The sequence below is a fragment of the Oratosquilla oratoria genome, chromosome 5, assembly GCF_046742065.1.
Source record: "Oratosquilla oratoria isolate Oo_2021 chromosome 5, ASM4674206v1, whole genome shotgun sequence".
NCBI lineage: Eukaryota > Metazoa > Arthropoda > Malacostraca > Stomatopoda > Squillidae > Oratosquilla > Oratosquilla oratoria.
Window position 1 is genome coordinate 68,979,239 of NC_134781.1, and position 26,239 is coordinate 69,005,477.

At 45.3% G+C, this 26,239-nt stretch overlaps 1 protein-coding gene across 5 annotated transcripts in view; it reads right to left on the reverse strand.

Annotated features, from left to right (window-relative positions):
• Positions 1 to 26,239, reverse strand: part of LOC143025524 (maternal embryonic leucine zipper kinase-like) — a 51,697-nt gene that overhangs the window by 21,020 nt on the left and 4,438 nt on the right. For all 5 annotated transcript variants that reach the window (XM_076185315.1, XM_076185318.1, XM_076185317.1 and 2 more), the window contains exons 3-12: positions 24,709 to 24,859; positions 23,677 to 23,786; positions 22,310 to 22,463; positions 21,213 to 21,319; positions 19,996 to 20,163; positions 17,922 to 18,116; positions 17,194 to 17,380; positions 15,886 to 16,068; positions 13,578 to 13,650; positions 11,637 to 11,808 (exon numbers count right to left, since the gene is read on the reverse strand). In XM_076185315.1, the coding sequence (XP_076041430.1) occupies positions 11,637 to 11,808; positions 13,578 to 13,650; positions 15,886 to 16,068; positions 17,194 to 17,380; positions 17,922 to 18,116; positions 19,996 to 20,163; positions 21,213 to 21,319; positions 22,310 to 22,463; positions 23,677 to 23,786; positions 24,709 to 24,859 (1,500 nt within the window). The remainder of the gene's footprint in view (positions 1 to 11,636; positions 11,809 to 13,577; positions 13,651 to 15,885; positions 16,069 to 17,193; positions 17,381 to 17,921; positions 18,117 to 19,995; positions 20,164 to 21,212; positions 21,320 to 22,309; positions 22,464 to 23,676; positions 23,787 to 24,708; positions 24,860 to 26,239) is intronic.

The window sequence follows — 26,239 nt, forward strand, 5'->3', positions numbered from 1 at the left end:
AGACGCACCTGGGCCTTCGGGAGGTCGCACCGCCGAGTCCTGGCTCCTACGTGCCTCCTCCCCCTCCTCCTCCTCCACGCTTGGCGACCTCGGCATTTCCTCTAATTCAAGACGTTCGAGGAGGCGAAACGAAAAAAAGACTGGGATCAATTATACGAGAAAATTCGAGGTCTGCACGTGCGAAGCCTGCACCTGTGGTGGTGGTAGTGGTCCTTCTCCTCCTTTTTTTTATCTATTTGTTCGTTTATTTCTTTATTCTTATGGTGATCTCTCGCCTACCTCAGCATGGGAAGACCGACTCAACGCGTCACCCTCATTCCCCACCCCCCCTCTATCTGTGAGGGAAACCTCAAGAAAGAATGCGTATTAACCTATCTCAATGCCCGCCAATGTGACCCTTTATAAATTTCATTCTGGCAAACGTCAGCCGATTTCATTCAGCAGTTGGGAAGGGGGAGGGACTAAATGGTTTACTCTGCGTTAGCTGGCGTCCGGTGGCCGGGACTCGACCCGACTACCTCCCTCGCGTGGCATTATTCATATATTTAACTCTGGCTACAGTCTTTGACTTATCAGGCCGAAGAGGATTGGCAGGCCACAAGTGTGATGGTCCTCGGGACACCATCACCACTCGAGGGTCCAACCCGAAAGCCTCGGTGATACGGTGCCAGTTTAGTAGCCTCTATTGCTAACTGCAAGTCTACTTACCCGCCAAGTAAGTGTTGACACCAGGATAGTTTGGTGGCAAGTTAACAAACTTTCTATTGACCGTGGGCAAGTAAAGGGGTAGTTTACAAGTCGCTAGCACTAACGGCTACTAAACCAGCCCCATGTCCACGAGGCTGAAGGCCGAACACAGCAGTTTGGAGTAACCTACGACTGTGAACCTACAAAGTGTCTCACAAAGATACTGCATAAAACCGGGTCCACACTTGTTGCATTTCCACGTATCGTATCATCTTTGCGTACCACCTAGTGATACGATACAGTGCAACAGGGTATTGTACCCACTTGTTGCGTATCCGCCTGCTGTATACGGATACGCAACAAGTGGTTACAATACCCAGTTGCGCCGTATCGTATCACTAGGTGGTACGCAAAGATGATACGATACGTGGAAATGCAACAAGTGTGGACCCGGCTTAAGAGAACCACGTGAGCATAAGAGCACCGAGTGCCCTGACCAGTGCAGTGCCAAAGGATTCCATCCAGGCCAGCCTACGCCCCTCAAATCCTCTGGTGTTGGCCACAACAAAATCCTGAGTGTGTCAGTGTTGGAGGGGCACCTCGAGGAGGAGACAGGATGTAAACATTGGAATGATCAGAGGATGAGGAGGATTTTTAGGAAGCGGGAGTAGAGGAAAACAATAGTAAAAGGAGAATAAGAAAGGAATAAGAGGATGAGGAAAGGGGAGAGCAAAAGGAGGAGGAGGAGGAGGAGGAGGAGGAGGAGGAAACGTAGGAGAACGAGGTGAGGAGGCGAAGAATTCGAAGAACGAGGGGGAGGAGAGGAGGAGAAGGAAACCGAGGAAGACGGGGAGGTAGATGAGGAGGTTGATGAAAAGGATGAGGATGAGAATTTGGAGGAGAATGAGGAGAGGTTGGAGGAGAAGGACGTCGAGGAGGAGGAGGAATAAAAGGAGAACAAGCAAGAGGTGCAAGCGAAGGAGGAGAAAGAGGAAATGAAGAAGAGGAACATAAGGAAGAGGAGAAGTGAAGGAGAAGAACAGTTGAAGGAGGTAAAGAGGAAGGAGGAGGAGGGGGAGGTGGTGTAGGAGAGTAAGAGGAGGAAAGAGAAAGAGGAAAGGGGAGGTGAAGATAAAATGAGGACCAGAACAGGATGAAGAAGAGAAGAAGGATGAGGATGAGGTGAGGTGAGGGGAGGGGAGGTGAGGTGAGGGAAGGGTAGGGGTGGAGGGAGAAAGAAGAACGGGGAAGAGGAGGAACAGGAGGGGGTCGAGGAATAGGAGGAAGAAGAGGTGAAGGAGAAAATAACGGAGAGGAAGTGAAGAAGAACAACAACAAGAGGAAGAAAACAACGAGGAGGAGGAGGAGGAGGAGACAAAAAAGTAGACCCACGGGAAGAAGGACGGCGGTGGCGACGCGATGGGGCGTGACGTCGTTTTAATATAATAGTTTGGGGGGACGGGGAGAGAAGAGACCAGAGTTGCGTAAATACTTTGGCGGCCATAAAAAGGAGGAAATGGGAATTTCACCGAGGTACAGGAGCGAGCACAGAGAGGAGGGGGAGGTCGGAGGAGGAGGGGGGGCGGAGGAGAGGAGGGCGGAAGAGGAGGAGGAGGAGGAGGTGAACAGAGTATTCTTTTTAAGGAATAACCAGCGCTTCTGCCTAAGAGACAACATCACATTAGAGTCACGAATGTATTCGGCTGAACGTCGCGAACTGCCCCCTCTCAGGAGGCTAGGACGGTGTCCCTTACAGACGACTTCGTAGCATATAATTTAATGAACCATGTCCTTGGTCCAACTCGCTGGCAGAAGGGTTCGAACTCCCGTCACATCGACCACCGCCGCAAGTAGCGACGCTCAAACCCGCTCGGCCTAAGAACATCCTAAGTGGAGTCACAGATATAAAAGAAGAGATTTATGGAGGGCAGAAGAACGAACATATGGGAGAAACTTTTTTTTTTTTATAGTCTCTAATCATAAAAGAATGAGTGACTTGGTACTCTTAGTCATTGCTGCATAACACATGCAGTCAATACCCCATGCGAGGGAAGGAAGGAGGAGAATGACGGAGTTAAAAGGTGATAAACGGAAGGGGGAGGGAAAGAGGAAAGGGAAGGAGGGGAGGGAGTGAGAGAGGATGGGGGAGAGAGAAAGGTGGAGAGAGGATGGGGGGAGAGAGAAAGGTGGAGAGAGAAAGGTGGAAAGAGGAAGTGGGAAAGAGGAAAAGGAGGAAGGGAAGGCGGAAGGGAAGGAAGGGGAGGAGAAAGGGAAGGAAGGGGAGGAGAAAGGGAAGGAAGGGGAGGAGAAAGGGAAGGAACGGGAGGCGGAAGGGAAGGGGAGGAGAAAGGGAAGGAAGGGGAGGCGGAAGGGAAGGAGAAGGGGAGGCGGAAGGGAAGGAAGGGGAGGCGGAAGGGAAGGAAGGGGAGGCGGAAGGGAAGGAAGGGGAGGCGGAAGGGAAGGAAGGGGAGGCGGAAGGGAAGGAAGGGGAGGCGGAAGGGAAGGAAGGGGAGGCGGAAGGGAAGGAAGGGGAGGCGGAAGGGAAGGAAGGGGAGGCGGAAGGGAAGGAAGGGGAGGCGGAAGGGAAGGAAAGGGAGGCGGAAGGGAAGGAGGAAGGGAAGGAAGGGAAGGAGGAAGGGAAGGAAGGGGAGGAGGAAGAGAAGGGCAAGAAGTGGAGGGACGATGAAAGAGGAGATACGAGGATGAGGAGCGAGGATGAAGAGAAAAAAGACGAGAAGAGGATGAGGGGTAGGGGGGATGATGGGGAGGACTAGGAATAGGAATATGAGAGAAGGAAGAGGAGGGAGACAGATGACAAAGAGAGAAAAGTGGGAGAGAGACGAGGGGAGAGAGGAGGGGGAGAGCAGGAAAATAGAGGAAGAGGGGGGACAGAAGAGCGAGAGAGGAGAGAGATAAGAGTGAAAGAGAAGTGAGACAGATGAGGGAGGGACAGACAAAGAGAGAATATAAAAGCTTGAGAGCGGAGAGGGACAGAAATGAGCGAGTGGGCGGAGGGGGAGAGAGGAGAGAGCAGCGGGATGTGGAAACGGGAAGAAATGAGGAGGAAGAAGAGGAAAGGTCATGGGCACGGCTTGAGACGACGACGACGGCGACGAGGACATACACCCCTGGAAGTGGAGAGGGAAGAGGTGAAGGAGAAATAAAAAGGAGGAGGAGGATGATGACGAAGAGGATAAGGTAGAGGATGGGGAAGAGGAGGAGGAAGATGAGAAAGAGGAGGGGAAGAAAAGGGGAGGAGGGGAAGAAAAGGGGAGAAAGAGGGGGGGAAGGAGAGTAGGGAGAATTGGGACACAAAGGGGAGAAAGAGGAGGGGAAGGAGAGTAGGGAGAATTGGGACACAAAGGTGAGAGGAGGGAGGTAGGGAGGGTGAGAGAAGGAGAGAGGAGGGAGAGAGGAGGGAGAGATGGAGGGAGAGAGGAGGGAGAGAAGAGGGAGAGAGGAGGGAGAGAGAAGGGTGAGAGAAGGGAAAGAGGAAGGAGAGAGGAGGGTGAGAAAAGGGAGATAGGAGGGTGAGAGACGGGGGAGGGAGGGAGGATAGAGAGAGAGAGAGAGAGAGAGAGAGAGAGAGAGAGAGGTGAGGAAGAGAGGAGGGAGGTGAGGAAGAGAGGAGGGAGACGAGGGAGAGGAGGGAGAGAGAGGAGGGAGAGATGAGGGAGAGAGGAAGGAGAGAGGAAGGAGAGAGGAAGGAGAGAGGAAGGAGAGAGGAAGGAGAGAGGAAGGAGAGAGGAAGGAGAGAGGAAGGAGAGAGGAAGGAGAGAGGAAGGAGAGAGGAAGGAGAGAGGAAGGAGAGAGGAAGGCGAGAGGAAGGAGAGAGGAGGCTGACGAAAACATGGTAGTAGGAGATGGAAAAATGCAGAAGGACGAGCAGGAAGGTGAGAGGAAGGCGAGAGGAAGGGGAGAGAAAGGAAGGTGAGAGGAAGGCGAGAGGAAGGGGAGAGAAAGGAAGGGGAAAGGAAGAGGAAAGGATGAGGAGAGGAAGGGGAAAGGAAGAGGAAAGGAAGAGAGAAAGGGAGGGGATCAAGTGGGAGGTGCGGAGAAGGTAGAGTAGAGAGCACTCGCTGTGCGGCGAAGACGCCTCCGACCCCGCAATCTATGCGGCGACAGCTGTCTTGGATCAACCTGGCTTTCCCAGCGCGGTCTTGTAGACGCAAGACGGGCACCATGCACGCGCACTGACTAAAACTTGAAGAAGGCAAAAGCTAAACAGAAGCTCAATGAAACAATAAATCCTCCTCATCGTCCTCTTCCCCATCACCCAGGTCGCTTCACGAGATGATTACAATGAGGCACAATTATAGAAGAAAAAAAAATGAAGCTCTTCCTAATTAATCCCCGAGCGCAAACACACACAACATTAAATGCAGAAAAATAAAGCAAACGCACGAGCAAATAAAATAACTATTAAAACACAGGCACACGCGCGCGCACTGTGCAATTGGGATCTAAAATAAAATTAAATCAAAGATCATTAAAGAAGAGTGACAGGTAAACGGGGGCCAAGATAGACTAGAAGTTGTATATAACAAAACTAGAATCAACAAGACCACTACCCTGGACTAAAGCGTTAAGTCCATCTCAACTGAAATCTTTGCTATGAAATGACCACAGTGCTCAATAAAATCACCTGGCGGCAGCCGAAATTACCTTTGGTACAGAATAAAATCGCCTGGCGACACCTAGAACATTGGGAAAGTGCCACCCGGTACGGAAGGAATTTTTTTTCTACCTGGACGCACCCTATCATCCTATTCGTGCTGCCGCCGACCGATTTTATTCAACCCGGAGAAGGGACCGTAGTGACAGATGAACCTCATCGACGAAGCGCCTGGAAGATCCTGAGCCGGCTAACCCCAGAGGACTTTAGTCAGCTCAAAGGAGTGCAGTTGCAGCAACACTTACTGTATTTCGTTATGATGTCTTTTCATATAAAGTCTATTCTGGCTGATACCAGGCAATATCATTCGGACATGGGAACGCTATCGAAGAAAAAGGATGGGGTGAGGTTGCCAAGACCATGAATCTCAACGCCACGAGCAGACACTTAAAATGAATTTATCATTATCATTATGATTGTTATTACTGAGCTTAAGGAACACCACCACACCACCGAGAGGTGCCTAAAGGATACAAGTTGTGAGACTGGGCACACAACATCCAGCTGAGGCCCACCGCACGTGAGCGTAGCGAGACGACCCGCCCCACCCCGCCCCGCCCTTCCTCCCCCTCAACACCTGCGAAGCCGGAGCACAAAGAGCTGAAGACAGCGACAGATTATTCCTAAGAAATTTAACCCCCTGCATAACGGGGACATCCTCTGCTGCTTACCTTTTTGGCTTACGACAGGTTATTTTATTTGTCCGGGATGGGGCAGCTAGGTCGTGGAGTGTGTTGACCTGACCGCATCTAAACTTGGTGCAAATTAATCGTGTGCAACCGCGTGCAACCTAAATTAACCGCAACTTGCCCAGTACAAATTAACTTCACTGTATAGCGCCATCTAATATAACGTAACTAAGCGCGTCTAACCGCAATGGAATATAACCCAACCAAAATTAAAAACAACTTATCGACAACGTACAATTCTTCGGCTCGGAAACAGGCCAGTGAGTGAGTGTGAGTGTGTGTGTTTACCTGGTTGTATTTTACGGGAAGGGGAGCTATGCTCGTGATGTCCCGTCTTCATATTTCATTTTATCTAAACTGTGTGTGTGTGTGTGTGTGTGTGTGTGTGTGTGTGTGTGTGTGTGTGTGTGTGTGTGTGTGTATGTGTGCGTGCGCACGTCCGTTCCCGATGCCGGGAAAGACCAGAGACAATCACGGAACAATTCCGGAAATGAACATACTCTTTGGAATGACACTACCCCAGAACTGGAGGGACGTTCCCAGTTACCCTCCGGTTTGTGCCCTCAATTCGATGGACAACGAGAGCTTACAACCGGCGACTGATCTCCCCCTTCCAAAGAACTGATAACGCAGAAACAGTTCCACACGGACACAAGACAGACAACAATCTAACGCTTCCTACCAGACAATGTACCTATGGGAGGGCCCATGGACCATTGCCAGCCACTGTGGGGCTGTGGATTTCCAAACACAGAAACATGGTGACAATTATTATAAAAAAAAATATATATATATATATAAAATAAAATAAATAATAATAATAACAACAACAACAATAATAATAATTATTTCAATCGGCTGAGGGAAAACATCTTCCATGGATAAACAAATTAAAACCCATCTTGATTAATCACACGTCATCTTGCAAATAGTGTCTATTCTGGCTCCTTTCCAAATTATTCCACCTAGATGAAGAATTACTTTCGTTCCCAAAAGGATTGATAAGAGAAAAGGAGAGAGAGAGAGAGAGAGAGAGAGAGAGAGAGAGAGAGAGAGAGAGAGAGAGAGAGAGAGAGAGAGAGAGAGAGAGAGAGAGAGAGAGAGAGAGAGAGAGAGAGAGAGAGAGAGAGAAACGCCCCAAGTAACCTTTCCACTCCAGAAAGAATAAATTATAAAATTAAGAAACAAAACAATAATAATAACAATAATTATAAGCTAAAATCATATAAACTTTATTCTGTCTACCACCAGGTGATATTTCATCAGAGGGGAACTATCAAAGACAAGAAGACCCCCAATGAACCCTTTTGATGTAGCCACCAGACGATTTCAGTCAGTTGAAGGACACTTGCAGTCAAAGAACCGAGGGTGTGCCGAACTCTGGGCCCCTAAGGTGCCACATAACCTAATCTGAACCCCGCTCGCTCACCTTCGAGTCCTCCATTGGAAACAGGCCTCTCTCTGTCTCTGTCTCTCTCCCTCTCACTCACACACCACTTTTTTTTTTCTTTTCCTTTTTTAGCACCTGCTCTCTCCGACACGACGGAGGCATTTCCTGCTTCCTGCTGCAGCCACGCCGACGGGAGCCATCTGTTCCGACGGCCTTGATCGGCGACGAGGACCACCACCCGCGCATTCGAAAGGAAAAACAAAAGGTGGACACGTAGCACCTTTAACCCAGGTCACCCAACAGCCAATCACAACCGTGAGAGCGAGAGAGAAAGAGAGAGAGAGAAGACAGGAGAGAGAGAAGACAGGAGAGAGAGGAGACAGAGGAGAGAGAGAGAGGAGACAGAGGAGAGAGAGAGAGGAGACAGAGGAGAGAGAGAGGGAGACAGAGGAGAGAGAGAAAGAGGGGAGAGAAGAGAGGAGAGGGGGTGAGGGAGAGAGAGGAGAGGGAGAGAGGAGAGGGAGAGAGAAGAGAGGAGAGGGGGTGAGGGAGAGAGGAGAGGGAGAGAGAAGAGAGGAGAGGGGGTGAGGGAGAGAGAGGAGAGGAGAGGGAGAGAGAGGAGAGAGGAGGAGAGAGGAGGAGAGAGAGAGGAGAGAGGAGGAGGGGGAGAGAGAGGAGAGAGGGGGAGGGGGAGAGAGAGGAGAGAGGGGGAGGGGGAGAGAGAGGAGAGGGGAGAGGGGGAGAGAGATGAGAGGGGGAGTGGGGGAGAGAGAAGAGAGAGGGGAGAGGGGAGAGAGTGGAGGAGAGGGGGGAGGGGGGAGAGAGGGGAGGGGGGAGAGAGGGGAGGGGGGAGAGAGGGGGAGGGGGAGAGAGAGGAGAGAGGGGGAGAGAGAGGAGAGGGAGGGGGAGAGAGAGGAGAGAGGGAGAGGGAGTGAGAGGAGAGGGAGTGAGAGGAGAGAGGGAGGAGAGGGAGTGAGAGGAGAGAGGGGGAGAGGGAGAGGGAGAGGGAAAGAGAGGAGAGAGAGAGAGAGGAGAGAGAGAGAGGAGAGAGAGGAGAGAGATGAGAGAGGAGAGAGATGAGAGAGAGGGGGGGTACAAAGAGAGAGGGGGAGAGAGGAGGGGGAGAGAGGAGGAGGAGGAGAAAAAGAGAGAGGTGTAAGAGAGAGAGAAGAGAGTGAGAGAGAGAGGAGAGAGTGACAGGTGGGAGAGAGAAGAGAGTGAGAGAGAGAGGAGAGAGTGATAGGTGGGAGAGAGAGAGGAGAGAGTGACAGGTGGGAGAGAGAAGAGAGTGAGAGAGAGATGAGAGAGTGACAGGTGGGAGAGAGGAGAGAGTGACAGAGGTGGGAGAGAGAGAGGGAGGGAGAGAGAGAAAAAAGAAAGAAAGAGAAGGTGTGTGTGTGTGTGTGTGTGTGTGTGTGTGTGTGTGTGTGTGTGTGTGTGTGTGTGAAAGAGAAAAAGAAAGGTGAACGAGTGAGAGAGGTCGGAAAGAGGAGAAAGGAAGGAAATGAGAGGGAAATGTAGAGGGAGGGAGGGAGGGAGGGAGGGAGGGAGGGAGAGAGAGAGAGAGAGAGAGGGAGAGAGAGAGAGAGAGAGAGAGAGAGAGAGAGAGAGAGAGAGAGGGAGAGAGAGAGAGGGAGAGAGAGAGGGAGAGAGAGAGAGAGACAGAAAGAGAGAGGTGAAACAGAGGTGAGAGTGAGTGAGTGTGAGAGGTGAGAGAGAGGGGGAGAGAGAAAGAGGTGAGAAGAGAGAGAGAGAAAGGTGAGAAGAGAGAGAGATGGGAGGGAGAGATGGGAGGGAGAGATGGGAGAGAGGTGAGAGAGTGTGAGAGGTAAGAGAGAGTGAGTGTGTGAGAGGTAAGAGAGAGTGAGAGGTAAGAGAGGTGAGAGAGACTGAGAGGTGAGAGAGACTGAGAGGTGAGAGAGACTGAGAGGTGAGAGAGACTGAGAGGTGAGAGAGACTGAGAGGTGAGAGAGACTGAGAGGTGAGAGAGACTGAGAGGTGAGAGAGACTGAGAGGTGAGAGAGACTGAGAGGTGAGAGAGACTGAGAGGTGAGAGAGACTGAGAGGTGAGAGAGAGTGAGAGGTGAGAGAGTGAGAGGTGAGAGAGTGAGAGGTGAGAGAGTGAGAGGTGAGAGAGAGTGAGAGGTGAGAAAGAGGGGTGAGAAAGAGAGGTGAGAGGTGAGAGAGAGTGAGAGGTGAGAGAGAGTGAGAGGTGAGAAAGAGAGGTGAGAGGAGAGAGAGATAAGGGTGAGGGGGAGAGATGGAAAGGGAGGGAGAAAGAGAGAGAGATGGGAGAGTGATGAGTGTTGAGAGAGTGATGAGTGATGAGAGTGATGAGTAATGGGACTGATGAGAGAGGAAAGATAGAGACAGAGGAAGACTGAAATAGGGAGAGAGAAATGGAAGAATGATGAGTAATGGGAGAGTGATGAGAGAGAGAGAGAGGAAGATAAAGATAGATAGGGGGAGAGATAGAAAGATGGGGAGATAGAAATGTGGGAGGGAGAGAGAGAGATGGGAAGGAGAGAGAGATAAGAAGGCGAGATGGGAGGGAGAGAGATAGATGTGGGAGGGAAAGAAATGAAGAAAAAAGAGGGAAGGAGGGAGGGAGGGAGGGAAGAGAGAGGGAAGGAGAGAGGAATAAATTCAAGTCATGGACAAACTGTTGATTGAAAAGGCTGAGTATTGAGAGTACCTAGTCACTATATTTTTCTTTAAGCTCTTTAACATTGTTACCAGAGGAGTTTAGGCCACTTGTATATCTAAACCTCCCCCAAACCATGGCATACTACTGTGTAGGCAGGCTCCAAGCACTCACTGGAGCTCTGGCACGGTACTGCTGTCAAACATAACTTCTGATTATCTTAGGCCTCCTGTACCAATGGATGCCAGTTCTTGTGGCTAAGTATGTGTAGTTGCTGGAGGGTGTGACTTCTTCTGCACCTAAATCTCCTCTTCGTGCAAGTTTCCTTATCCTCTTATAGAGGAAAAGAATATCACTTCCCCCTGTGTGTGTGTGTGTGTGTCTGTGTGTGTGTGTGTGTGTGTGTGTGTGTTTATGTGTATGTTTATGTGTGTGTGTGTTTATGTGTGTGTGTGTTTATGTGTGTGTGTGTTTATGTGTGTGTGTGTTTATGTGTGTGTGTATTTATGGGTGTATGTATTTATGTGTGTGTGTGTTTGTGTGTGTGCATGTGTACACATATGTGCATGTGTGTGTGTGTGTGTGTTTGTGTGTGTGCATGTGTACACATATGTGCATGTGTGTGTGTGTGTGTGTGTGTGCGTGTGCGTGTGTGTGTGTGTGTGTGTGTGTGTGTGTGTGTGTGTGTGTGTGTGTGTGTGTGTGTGTGTGTGTGTGTGTGTGTGTGTGTGTGTGTGTGTGTATTACCTAGTTATATTTTACAGGAAGAGAGCTATGCTTGTAGTGACCCACTTTTGTATCTTTCTGCATCCAGTTCGTTCTTAAATTCTTGTATAGTTTTGGCACTCACTGTTTCCTCACTTAGTTTGTTCCAGATATCTACACTCTGTGTGGGAAGCTATTCTTTTTCAGATCTCTTCTGTAACTGTCTTTCTTAAGTTTCTTTTTGTGTCCTCTTTTTTTTCTTCTGTCCCACTTTAGTAAATCATCTCTATAAAGAATTTCCATCCCTTTCATAATTCTGTAGATGGTTAGCAAATCACCCCTTTCTCTTCTTTGTTCCAGGGTTGGTAGATTTAATTTATCCAATATTTGTTCGTATGTCAAATTGGAGAGTGTTGGTGCCATCTTTGTCATTGCTCTTTGAATTCTTTCTAGTTTATGTTTTTTCTAGAACTAGGTGTCCAGTGTCGCAGCATACTCTAATTTTGGTCTTATCAGTGTAACTAATATTTTTACCATTTCTTCATCCATGTAAAGTATGTGTGCATACACACGTGCATGTATGTGTGCGTCTACACGTGTGTGTGTGTGTATGTGCACATGGATGTATACACATAAGGAAGTGTGAAATTATAAATTGGTGTTTAGCAATAATCACAAGTCTAACTTTTGTCTTGTATGCTCACACTGCACTAAGCAATCACCATTAACCACTGGACTTAAGCCCAAAAACAATGTAAACTAATATCAAACCAACACATTACAACAGCACATCTATAATGAAATCAACATACGAGTACATCACCACCAATAATGTACAGTACTTACCTTATTGTCAATAATACTAGGACCTTGGTCTGAAGCAAGCCTCTTTCTTGGTGTGAGCATGTTCCTCATCTTGTCAATGGATTTTTCTATACTTCCAAACACTTTACGGGATGAACGAGGAGTTCGGTCAGGTGTTCTTCCCCAATCATCCCCATGTGTTGGCATTAAGTACCTAGAATAGGATATAATTTTTCTCTATTAGTACCATTAGATTTGTAGAGGAACCAGTGACAGGTACCTGCAAGCACTGTATTCTAAAGAACGAAATTCAGCCAAAGAAAAAAGCAAGCAGGGCCCAGCCTCAGAGACAAGCCCCTCAAAATCAGACAACCTTGTACTTCCTAGATTTCCTCCGGCCAAAGAAAAGAAAACAGCTCAGATAGAAAGGTAGTTATCATTAGCAGAAATGTTTGAAAGAAGCTATGGGATATAAATTATACATATAACAAAGGATTTCTCTCTTATACGGGAGGTAGCCAAAAAACAAGGGCATAAAAGCCACTTCCACCCCTCCCTCCCTCTTATCTTGGCTCCTCCTGGATGATGGGTCATCCCTGCATCTCACCCACTGCCCTGGGTCAGAAGCAGTGTTGCAAGACACAGCACATCCACAGCAAGGCCACTTCATTAAATTGGTGACACCCCCCTGTCTCCTCATGCAGAAGACTGAGAAATCTCTTCAGGCTGCGTCGATTTATTTTTTACACACTCCCTCACCCCCATTCCCCACCCACTCTACCTCATGCATCACAGCATCATCCATACACAAACATTCTCCATTCACCCCTATATTCTGTCCTCTCCCATCCTTCCTCAACAGACATTCCCCTCTTTCCCAATGCCCTTTTTACTCCATCCATCCATCTCATCCTTGATCGCCCCTCATGTTCACTCCTTCTACCTCTGCCTTCCACACCCCTTTTACTGTTATTTCTTTACTCATTCTTTCCATGTGTCCAAACCATCCAAAGCCTTTCATCAACCCTATCTCCTCGCACCTTAAAACATACAAGTGCTAAAGTGTACAGATGGTGTGTGGGACAAGGAGGATGGCAGGCAACAGAAGAAGAGGCAGCAAAAGGTGGGATGAAGAGGTGATGGCAATGGTGGGAAAAAAGTAAGCATTTGAAGATTGGCTACAAAGTACAACTAGGGAAGCATATGAAAGGTATAGAAGCGAGTAGAGGCAAAACACAAAAGTGCAGGAGGCAAAGAGGACAGCACATAAAGTGAGGTAGGTATTTGATGGATCAATCAATCCATTGCCCCTGGTCTCTTGCAGAAGACCTATGGCCTCCAGGGAACCAGGCAGGATTATAATCCACTTAGAGAAGAGATATTTTGTTATCTGAGGAAAATTAGTGTGGGACATGAGGTGTTCTATGTCTTCTGTGTTGTGGTTGTATGTGGGTCAGTTTGAATATGTGGCTAGGCCTATTCAGTGTTGATAGTGCCTTAATGATGGATGGTGTCCAGAGCATGGGCATGCTTGTGTAGTTTTTGTCTAGTGTGGAGGGTTTTCTCTGTGGAACTCAAATCTGTGGTTTGTTTTTGGAATACTGAATTTGGCAGTCTCCCTTATAAGGGGGTCTAAGACTTTTGGTTATGTGTATATATATATGTATGCACGTATGTACAAAGTTTCCCCTCAATGTTTAATGGGGCAACTGGATAATTCAGGGCCAGATAATTCAGGACCACTGGTCTCCTGTAAGAGATGCGAGGAAACAGGACTGATGACAACATACTCCACTCCCATTCACACCCCTCCCTCCCTCTTATATTGGCTCCTCCTGGATGAAATATGTAGAAAATGCGATAATTCAATGCAAAAACTCTCATGCAGAAGGCCCAGACCATCCATCCATCTAAAACATCTTAGCCCAAATGCACTAAAGACTGATTGGTCCATAGCAGGGGAAAAACCTGTGGAATACCCACCTTGTTTTGGAAGGAGTAACGTAGTCATCCAGACCACTGTCCATTGATCTTGATGGGGAAATTTTGACAGGAACTGAAAATTTGAAAAAGTCCAAAGTTAAAAAATCATTTATATATATATATATATATATACTTTTTATCTTAATTCATATTTCTCTTTCTTACCCCTTAAGTCCTATCAACTTCATTCTCATATGAAAGTAAATATATGCTTATATGCACATACATTCCCATGTAGCTGCTGGAACAAAATCCCATCATCAAAACTTAACAGTATATAGCATAATTACATAAAGTGAAATCGGCATTGGCAATTAAAAGTGAATAGGAATCAGCATCAGCATAGGCAACAGAGTGAATAGGAATCAGCATTGGCATTGGCATCGGCAAAAAATGGAATCAGCACACCCCTAGTGATAACTACAGGGATATGTAAAATAAAGCTAGACACAGATGTCACCCCTCCCTTCTCCAAATATGTACATATATACATAAGTATACCAATGGCTTTTTCCCCCTTACAAGGGAGGTAGCCAAAAAACAAAGTCATAAAATCCACTCCCACTCATTCTATCCCCACATACTCCATGCCCATTCACCCCCTCCCTCCCTCTTATCTTGGCTCCTCCTGGATGATGATCCATCCCTGCATCTCGCCCACTGCCCTGGGGCAGAAGAAATGTAGCAAGACACAGCACATCCACAGCAAGGCAACTTCATTTAATCGGCAACCCCCTGCTCCAACACCTCGTACAGAAAAAGAGAAGACAGGGAGAAATTCCTTCAGGCTGTGTCATAATATCATTCACATATACTCCCTCCCCCATCTCCCACCCACTCCCTTCCATGCATCACAGCATCATCCATAGACAACCATTCTCTACTCACCCCTATCTTGTCTTTCCCTTCCTCCCACTACAAATATGTAGACATACATACATATACATATAGCAATGGCTTGTTCCCCCTTACATGGGAGGTAGCCAAAAAACAAAGGCATAAAATCCACCTACATCCATTCCATCCCCACATACTCCACTCCCATTCACACCCCTCCCTTCTTTTTATATTGGCTCCTCCTGGATGAAATATGTAGAAAATGCAATAAATCAATGCAAAAACTCATGCAGAAGCCCCAGACCATCCATCTAAAACATCTTAGCCCAAATGCACTAAAGGCTCTGATATTTTTAACCACTCCTGGTTATACAACACAATTTCAACAATTAGAAAAACAGCACATATAATCGCCATATCAAAAACAAATACAGGATTGCTCACTGCCTACACAGGTTGGAACATAGCTACTTGTGGCAGAGGTCACAATTGGAGACGAATCTACAAAGGAAATACTGATCACTATGCCTCCATTCTGATACTTTCTTCAAATATCACCACCTCTATGACTCCCCTTCTTCCATGCAATACTACCCTTAACCTCTTCAATACGAGTCAAATATTCATGCGTACATTGGCTACCTGATGTATGATGATGCATCACAATATGCATGTTATAAAATATAAAGTTACAGCCATTATACTCGTTCTTTTTCACCCAGAATGTTTATAACCACAGAAAATGCGATCAAGCCTGTTCACAGAATATGTGGTGAGTTGACACACTTAGTCACTTTGTCCCTGTTTCCGCCATGTGTTTCGCCCAAGCGGGCCTCAGTGGCACCATGGATCGTGTGGTGCCTAGCCGTGTGCCAGCGATGCAGGTTCTGCCCACAACACGCAGGCTGGGTCACATGGTTGGTGTTCTGGGAGATGATTGGCTGGGACACCCTAGCGACCCAGCAAGCAGTGGGTCATTCGGATTGGAGGTGCCTCATTCCATGCGGTGGCACCAGGGACGTGAGACACACACCAAAAACATAGCACGTTCACTCCTGCTCTACCACAATCACAGTATACAAATAAAGGAGACACAGAGCCCCTGTGTTTGTATTTAGCCTCATCCTTGGTACTACTTTACCATAAATACAGGAGTCACTCAGCCACAACTACAAAATAAATACAATCAGGATGCCAATGCCAACATCCTCGTATACTTATGACTCACGACACCTACATAGGCATCATCATATTCTTTGAGTTAAGCACAAAAGTGTTGTTTATTTCCAGTGAAATACTAACACTAGGTAAAGCCCCACCACTTAAAAGGTTAGAGCCTACCTTGATTAACCTGCAGATGGCAGCAATCAACCATATATTTTTTCTGGCTGCTGCCAAGAAATTTTATTCAAATCATTCAAGGTGTCAAATTCATACCAACAGCCAGAAAAAGGGTTCCTACGAGACTTACGAGGTGTGGTGGGCGTGGCTCGTTTACGTGACTTGTAACCAGGGGTGGGGACACGGGGTTGAATGAAGGTGTTTTCTTTGTCCTCATCTCTCATAGATATTGGTCGTTTTTTCTTAGGAGACACAAGAGGTGTGAGTTCAAATTCTGGAGTTGTTAGTGTATTCTCACCTTTGGAGGGGCTTCCTGAAAAGGAGATAAAATACATACAGCATATCAAGTAAACCTGACAGATCTGTATATATCAAGCCTTACTACTGGCACCCATGTTGTACAATTGTCCCTCAATACACACTAGGGTTAGGTTACAGACACCTGTGGATCCGGATTTTTTTTTTCTGCCTTCCATCCCACAAAAAATAAGGTTACGAGATGTACAAAGGGTGAGGGTAGTAATGAATCAGAAGGAAATCTAAAAGAAGTGAGGCCAGTTGAAGAAAATAATTTAAAGTGGTTAGGGGAACATGTAGGATGGAATGGAGGAGTGGGGGTGGAGGTAAACTGTAAAGATAAGGAAGCATGTGAACATCTTGAGGGAATGAAAAAAGTCATGAGAATCAGATATCTGTGGATGGACAAAAAGATAAGACAATATGAAAGGGTAATTATAGCTACAACACTGTACAGGGTAGAGATATTGGATTTAAATGGAGCAAAAGATAAGAATGAATGGAGATACTATGAATGAATGAAGGAACAAATCATTTAAGGGGTGATGTTACTGTCTACTCCACAATCATTTTTATAATGAATGAAGAGGAGATTCCCTATAAGGAAGTGGTGGGGTTAAACCACCTCTGGCTGCTGGGCCCTGCTATGGAGACACTGTCTTGCTGCAATGCCTTTGACCCAAAGTGTGGTGGGAGACAGGGATAACCTTTCATCCACAAGGTGGTATAGTGGAAGGGGCAACAAATTATTTTGATGAGTATGGGGAGGGTGCGCACTTTGACTTATGACTGCCCTTATAAGGGGAGAAGGCCTTTTGGTGTATTCATATGACTGATATTTGAAACATGGTATGTTTTAACACATTTTCCCACCCTTCTGACCTAGTCAGTCATACATACATACATATACCAAGGCTTTTTCCCCCTTACAAGGGAGGTAGCAAAAAAGGAAAAGGCATAAAATCATTTCCACCCATTCCATCCCTGAATACACTCCACACCCCTCCACCCTCCCTCTTATTTTAGCACCTCCTAGTCACTCGGTTCAGTAAAATCACCAAGCATCTGCCAAAAAAGAATATCTAGAAACACGACAGCTTGCTGAAAGGATAAAATATAAAATAAATTTTCATTCACTTACCTACAACTTTTTCAACAATACTATCAATTGGAGAGCTTTTGCAAATTGACAAAAGATCAATATCGTCCAGTCCTCCTTCTAAGGATGTGTGAAGACCTCTTGGAGAATTACCTAGGGAATTGGTTGTTGTATCTGATTGTTCTCTATTCAACTGTTCCATCAGACAGCGAGCTGGGGTTCGTTGGGGCTGGAACATCATCCCAATACATCGTCAAATTAGAAGAAGAAGAAGAGAGAAAAAAAAAAAAGTTAAACCAAAAAAACTTATGTAAGTCAGACAAGAAGAGTGAGCATGAGAAAGAGAGGAGAGGAAAGGAAAGACATGAGAGCAACAGGAGAGATAGAAAAAGAGCCAGGAGAGAGACAGAGATAGATACAGATAGAAAGAGGAGACAGAGAAAAAGAGAAGAAAAAAAGGAGAAAAAGAGGAGAGGGGATAGAGAGGAGAGGAGAGGGGATAGAGAGGAGAGGAGAGAGGAGAGAGACAAGAAACACAGAAAGAGAAAGAGACAGGAGAGGGGGGAGAGAGAAGGGAGACAGGAGAGAGAGAAGAGGAAGAAAGAGAGAGAGAAGAGGAAGAAAGAGAGAGAGAAGAGGAAGAAGAGAAGAGAGAGAGACAAGAGACAAAGAGAAAGTGAGAGAGAGACAAACAGATATAGAGATAGAGATAGAGATAGAGAGAGAGAGAGAGAGAGACGGATATGGGTGGAATTCAACTTGTACCATACCTGTATATCACCTAATTGTTTGATCTTTGGTAGTAATCTGAACGACTTGCCCTTCAATTTTTTGGCTAATAGGAGGAAATATGCAGCTGTCAAGCTATCATATCCCCATTTACACAATGCTTGACGCACAGCAACCCGTGATTTGCCCTGATGGACTGCAATTTCTGTGATTACATCTTCATCAACGCCAGTCATCTGTTGAATGGGATAGAAATAACATCACAAGAACATAGTGTAAATAAACAAACAAATGCACACATACATGCTGCCCCCCCCCAGCCTTTTCCCCCTTTATAAGAGGTAGCCATTCAAGGCATGCAACTATCCCCACCCATTTCACTCCCATCATCACTCATTTGTCTCCCTTTCATCTTAACTACTCATGGATGAGGGTTCAACCCTGTCTCCTGCCCAGTGCCAATGTTAGAAGCAGTACAGCAAGTCACAGCAGAGCCAGCTGCTTCATTTACACAGTGATCCTCTCTCTCCATCCCATCATGCAAAAAATAGAGAATATGGGGGAGAAATCCCTTTAGTCTGCATCAAAACTATCATTCATTCACAACCATTCTCTACTCACACTTATCCCCTGCCTTCTACGTTCCCTGCTTAAACATTCTCCTTTTGTTCAAAGCCCCTTTCACCCCATCCATTCATCTCATCCTCAGTCATCCCCTCAGGTTCACTCCATCCACCTCCACTTTCAACACTCTTTTTGCTAATATTTCCCCATTAACATTTTTTTCCATTTGCCCAAACAATCCACATTATCTTTCATCAGCCCTATCTGCCAGCTCCTTTTCTACTCCCGCTCTCCTGATCTCCTCATTTGACTCTATCCATCTTTGTAACCTCCACCATACTTCTAAAACACTTCATCACGCATTTAAATTTCCCTTTTCTGCCTTTCATAACCCTTAGCATACAATGACACCAATATCTGTATCATGAGGTGCGAGTGGATATACAAGGATGCTGTCATTGGTGTCCTGATTATATTTATTTTGTGGTTGTAGCTGAGTGGCCCCTATATTATGTGAACAGACTTGATCACATTTTCTGTGGTTATCAACATTCAGGATGAAAGAGTGAGTATTACAGATGTAACCTTATATTTCATAATATGCATATTGTGATGCATCATCGAATGATCATACATAAGGCAGCATGCAAGTATTTAACTTGTATTGGAGAGGTTATATACATACATATACCAATGGCCATTTCCCCCTTACAAGGGAGGTAGCCAAAAACAAAGGCATAAAATCCACTTCCACCCATTCCATCCCCACATACACCACTCCCATCCACCAACCCTCCCTCCCTCTCATCTTGGCTCCTCTTGGATGATGGGTCATCCCTGCATCTCGCCCACCGCCCTGGGTCAGAAGCAGTGTCACAAGACACAGCACATCCACATCAAGGCCGCTTCATATAATCGGCAACCCCCCCTTATCCATCCCCTCGTGCAGAAAAAGAGAATATAGGGAGAAATCCCTTCGGGCTACGTCAAATTATTTTTCACACATACTCCCTCACCCCTCATCCCCCACCCACTCCCTTTCATGCATCACAGCATCATCCATACACAACCATTCTCCATTCACCCCATCTTCTGTCTTCTCCCATCCTTCCTCAACAGACATTCCCCTCCTTCCCATTGCCCCCCTTTTACTAATCTTTCTTTACTCATTCTTCCCATGTGACCAAGCCATCCCAATACTCTTTCATTAATCCTATCTCACAACTCCCTTTCCACGTGTGTTCTCCTCTTCATCTCCTAGTTTCTCACTCTATCCAGCCTAGTAACCCCTATCATGCTTCTCAGGCACCTCATCTCAAATACATTCAAACTCCTCTCTTATGTTCCATGTTTCTACCCCATACAGTGCTGTCAGCACAATCACTCTTTCATACAATCTCAATTTAGTATCCATTCTCAAATGTCTGTATTGGGACATCTTTGTGAACAACACAAAAATGTTACAATGCAGTCATTAAATTAACTGCATGTAGTCATGCTGTCATTATCCCAGTAAAGGGGATGTAGGAAAAAGCATAACTAACTACATACCTTGTAATTAGATACGGTGTCAATGGGTCCTGAAGCTCCATTGGTGAGCCAAGGGTGGTGGACCATCTGTGTGACCATTATCCGCTGTTTTGGATCAGTTTGTAACATGGCTTTAATCAGATCTTGACTACCCTCACTCAACCAATCAGGTTTGTCATATCTCCCTTCCTGCAAGTGAAATAAAATTCTGTCAATCAAGAGAGCCAAAATCTTAGCCTCCTCATCATGGTGATACACCTTAGAAACCAAGCTATTTGCAGAACCTTTTACTGAGTTGTGTATGGGACATAAGAGAGGAAGAGAGAAGGAGTTTGAATGTGTTTGAGATGAGGTGTCTGAGAAGTATGATGGGGGTTACTAGGCTAGAGTGAGAAATGAGGAAGTGAGGAGGAGAACAGGGGTGGAAAGGGAGTTGGGAGATAGGGTTGATGAAAGAGTATTAGGATGGTTTGGACACATGGAAAGAATGAGTAAAGAAAGACTAGTAAAAGAGATATGGAAGGCAGATGTGGAGGGAGTGAACATGATGGGACGTCCTAGGATGAGGTGGATGGATGGGGTGAAGGGGGCTTTGGGGAAGAGGGAAATATCTGTTGAGGAAGGACGGGAGAGGACAGAAGACGGGTGAATGGAGAATGGTTGTACATGGATGATGTTGTGATGCATGAGGTGGAGTGCGCGGGGGGATGGGGGATGTGTGAGCAAAATTTGATGCAGCCCAAAGGGATTTCTCCCTGTCTTCTCCTTTTACACATGGGGGGATGGAGAGGGGGGTCGCCGATTTAATGAAGCGGCCTTGCTGTGGATGTGCTGTGTCTTGCAACACTGCTTCTGACCCAGGGCAATGGACAAGGTGCAGGGATGACCCGTCATCCAGGAGGTGCTAAGATAAGAGGGAGGGTGGAGGGGGTGTGGAGTGTATTTAGGGATGGAATGGGTGGGAATGATTTTATGCCTTTTCCTTTTTGGCTACCTCTCCTCCATTCACCACCACATGCAACTTTATATAATTAAAACTCTCCTCTTCTTCATATGTCTTATCCTTTGAATTCACATGCACCCTCCCACCATCATTCAACATCATCATTTTACTTTTGCCCACATTTATATTTCTTTCACATACTCTGCAAATGGAAAGTTAATTACATCAAGTCTTTCTTTTTTTCGTATTCCATAAAGAAGTTCAATATCATTCCTTGATAAAAGTAAAAACTTACCTGAATTTTACGATATAAAGCTCCAAGATTTTCATCATCAAATGGCAAAAACCCACACAAGAGGGCATACAGCAACACTCCCATGCTCCATATGTCAGCTTCTGACCCTAGGTAGGATAGGAATATTTCTATGAGCACCACAGGTCAACATATCAAATAAGGTTCCCAGCAGAAATGAGTAATACAAACTTCTTTCTGGGTTATATCAGGTTAAAGTTGAGCATTCTATCTATCTACTTACCAAAGGCTTCTTATCCCTTATATCTCAAAGTGCAGCATGTTAAATGTAGGGCAACACAACCCCAAAAACAGATATAGCTTAGATAACATGTTTTTAGAGAAAACTGAGTGTAAGAGACTTGGGAGTTCTAGCAAGTCCCGACCTTAAATCTAGGAAACAGTGCATCAGCCCCAGGAATAAAACTAACAGAGCATTAGGTTTCATTGCTAGGATGGTTACAAATTGAAGTACAGAGGTAATTATCAAACTCTGTCTAGTGTCAGTTAGACTCATCTTTAACTATGTGGTACAGTTTTGGTCAAGGTCATCATATTAAGACAATGGCAGGACTCTCAGTAATGTATTTAAACTGGACAAATTTGATTTAAGAAGGAAATAGGAAAGAACTGGTTTACTAATAGGGTGGTCAACAAATGGAATAGACTTGGTAACCATGTAGTGAGTGCTGAAACTATCAGTTGTTTTAAGAAACAGTTTGACAACTTTATGGATGGGGATGACAGATGGAAATGGACATGGAACTGCCTAGTGTCGGCCTTATAGTCTCTTGCAGTCTCCTTCATTTTTATGTTCTTATGCACCTACTCCCACCCTTCCAATAACATCTGTCACCTATTCATTTCCTTTTTTTTCTTAGCTCCTCATGAACATTACTGGTAGCTAATGTAATCATCTTTCTATCCTCCTAACATGGGGGCAAGGGCCTTGTGGTATATATGTATACATGCGAGTTCAAAGCATACAGTATATATTCTTGGGATGTGGCAATAACTGGTAGAATATACTTGACTGGATGAAAAACTAGTACTGTGTTTACCCAACCATAAGGATAAACCCAAAAATAATGAAGACTTACCAAGGTACTGCTTCCCAGAGACTAATTCTGGGGCAGCATAAGCTGGTGAACCACAACAAGTTGCCAAATGCTGGTCCATGCCTCCAGCAGGGTTGGCACAAAGGCCAAAATCTATGAGTTTCAGCTGCTGATCACCATCAAGGAGAAGATTTTCCTAGTAATAAATAAAACTACTTATAAAAAACCCTAGTGGTATATACACAGATAAATGTACAAATCAAAATCATGAAAATAAAAAATAAAAAATAATAAAATGAACTAATTAATATTCTGGCAGCGAGTTGGAAGTCTGAAAGGAAAGGCAGGAGGAAGTGAATAGCTTTACGTATTTGAGGTCACATGTGGTAGGAAAGAAAGGACTGGAGGTGGAGGTAAATTGTAGATGGAGAGAAGCAAGTAAATGACTTGGGGGATTATAAAGTGTCATGAGTAATAAGGATTTGAGAATGGATGAAGGGGTGATTGTGCCAAAGGCACTGTATGGGGGAGAAACTTGGAATTTAAGAGAGGCAGAGAGGAAAAGTTTGAACGAGTTTGAGATGAAATGTATGAGATGTATGCCAGGGATTACAAGGTTGGATAGAGTGGGAAACGAGGCGAGGAGGAGAGCTGGGGTGGTAAAGGAGATGTCAGATAGGGCTGATGGGAGATTATTGGGATGGTTTGGACAAATGGAAAGAATGAATAAAGAAAGATTAGTAAAATAGGTGTGGAAGGCAGAGATGGGGGAGCGAACTTAAGGCGATGACCTAGGATGAGATGGATGGATGGGTTGAAAGGGTTGTTGAACAAGAGGGGACTGTCTGTTTAGCAAGGAAGGGAGAGGGCAGGATATAGGGGTGAGTAGAGAATGGCAGTGTGTAGATGATTGTCATGCAAAGAAGTGAGGGGTTGGGAGTGGTTATGTGCGAATGCTATTTTGATGTGGCATGAAGGGATTTCTCCCTGCCTTCTCTTTTTCTGCACAAGGGGATGGAGAGAGGGTAGCCAATTAAGTGAAGTGGGCTTGCTGTGGATGTACTGTGTCTTGCTGCATTACTTCTGACCCAGGGCAGTGGGTGGGATACTGGGATGAACTGTCATCCATGAGGAGTTAAGATGAGAGAGAAGAATGGGTGATGGATGGGAGTGTAATGGGTAGTGGATGGGAGTGGAATGGGTGGTGGATGGGAGAGGAATGGGTGGTGGATGGGAGTGGAATGGGTGGTGGATGGGAGTGGAATGGGTGATGGATGGGAGTGGAATGGGTAGATGGGAGTGGGTATATGCCTTTTGACTTGGCTACCTCCCTAGTAAGGATGTGTGCCTTGAATGACTACCTCCCTAATAAGCGGGGAAGAAGCCCTTGATATATAGATTCCACTTACTGGTTTCAGATCTCTGTGGGCATATCCCATGTTATGAATATAAGCAACAGCAGACACTATCTGAGTGAAGAATATTCTGGCTTCATCCTCTTCTAATCTGTCCCTCTCAACTGAAAAGTAACAAAGTAAATAATAATAATCTAATAAAATAAAACAAGATACATATACATACAAACATATACCAAAGGCTTTTTCCCCCTAACATGGGAGGTAGCCAAAAAACAAAGGCATAAAAAAACACTCCCACCCATTCCATCCCTAACATACTCCACTCCCATTCATCCCCCTCCCTCCCTCTTATCTTGGCTCCTCCTGGGTGATGGGTCATCCCTGCATCTTGCCAACTGCCCTGGGTTTGAAGCAATGTCACAAGACAGCACATCTACAGCAAGGCCACTTCATTAAATCAGTGACCTCCCCCTCTCTATCCCCTCATGCAAAAATGGAGAAGACGGGGAGAAACCCCTTTGAGCCGTGTCAATTTATTTTTTTACACACTCCCTTTCATGATTCACAGCATCATCCATACGCAACTATTCTCCATTCACCCCTATCTTCTGTCCTTTCTCAACAGACATTCCCCTCTTTCCCAATGCCCCTTTTATCCCATCCATACATCTCATCTTTGGTTGCCCCCTCATGTTCACTCCTTCTACCTCTGCCTTCCACACCTCTTTTACTAATCTTTCTTTACTCATTCACTTATACATATAAATCCATATATACATACTTAAAAGAAAGATATAAGAAAAATAGAAAGAAAACAGAAGGTGGCAACTAAAACATGTGAGGAATGATTGAAGAAACTGAGACTTCCCACTGAAGGAATGAAGATAAACAAGTGACATGATAATGATATCTAAACTGGAAAGAAGTTTAGAGAAAGTGGACAGAAAAGAATTACTAGTACAAGAAAGATCAACAAGAGGTCAGTTATCATTATCCACCACAAAAACAGATGTGATCACCTCCATTTCTCACATGTTCTCAGTAAGCTGGATAGAAATAAAAGAAAAAGAAGAAAATGCTCACCTATGTAGTCAAAAAGCTCTCCACCAGGACAGTATTCCAGAACCATGAATATCTTGGTATCTGTCTCTATCACCTGGTACAACTTGCAAATATGTTGATGACTGAGCTGCTTCATGGCACCAATTTCTAAATAAATACGTGGAAGATCCTCCTGAAAATTGTGAAAACTTATGAGTTAATTTTCACATCACAAGTCAGAGACTTACCTCATTCACCCTTTCAATTTCAATATTCCTGAGACTACACTGCAAAGCTAAGTCACGAACTGCAGTGATGCTCCTCAATTATCTCCTGACTGGACTCTATACCTTTATGTCAACTTTAAACTGTATTTGTTCAACATTTTCACATAAGCAGATCTGAGAACTGGTTCCTTTGACTAATTTAAGCCAAAGAAAAAAATACCCACATTAATGCAATACAGACAACAGTTCAAAGCCTCTTCCAAGAGGGATCTATGGGATGACCTCAGGGCCATTGCCAGCCAATGTGGAGTTGCAGGATTCCAGTTAGTGAAAACTAAGGCAACAATTATTACTACTTTTTCCAAATGACTACACACTCAACCCTCTATTGAATATACCCTTTATTCAACAAAATATAGTTACAACAAATTAAATTAGGTGACCGAAATGTCTTTATATTTCACAAATGCCAAATAGTGAACAGTGACCACTTATTCCAGAAATGATTGATGGCTCAAGGAAACAGGTAATGCAGTTTGATAGGTGTCAGTGGAGAACGGTTATGTATGGATGATATTTTGATGCAGCCTGAAGGCTTTCTTCTCTAGGGAGGTATTGTAAATATATGGGATAGGGGTAAAGCTGTTAAGAGCCGTCAAGAGTTCTTATGACAGTAGTAGAGAGTGTTAGGATTAAAAATGGAGAGAGTGAGTGGTTTGAGGTAAAGTTGGGACTTCATCAGGGATGTGTTTCGCCTTGGCTGTTAAATTTATACTTGGATGGGGTGGTGTTAGAGGTAGATGCAAGGGTAATGAGTCAGAAATTGGAGATTTGTTAAAGAAAATGGAGAAAACTGGGAGATAAGCCAGTTGTTGTTTGGTGACAACACTGCACTTGTAGCAGAATTAGAAGAGGGATTGAGGAAGTTAGTGACAGTTTGGGAAGGTGTGTGAAAGAAGTTGAAGATAAATGTGGGTAAAAGTAAGGTGATGAGATGTATATGGGGAGAAAATAGCAGTAGACTGGAAGTGAGTATTAAGAGAGAGAGACTGGAGGACGTGGATAGTTTTAGATAATTGGATGCAAATGTGGTGGGAAAAGGAGGAGTGGAGGTGGAGGTAAAATGTAGATTGAGAGAAGCAAATAAATGACTTGGGGGATTAAAAAGTGTAATGAGAAATAGACATTTGGGAATGGATGCTAAGAGGAAATTATATGAAGGAGTGATTGTGCTGACAGCACTGTACGGGGCAGAAACATGGAACATAAAAGAGGACGAGAGGAGTTTGAATGTGTTTGAGATGAGGTGCCTGAAAAGTATGATAGGGGTTACAAGGCTGATTAGA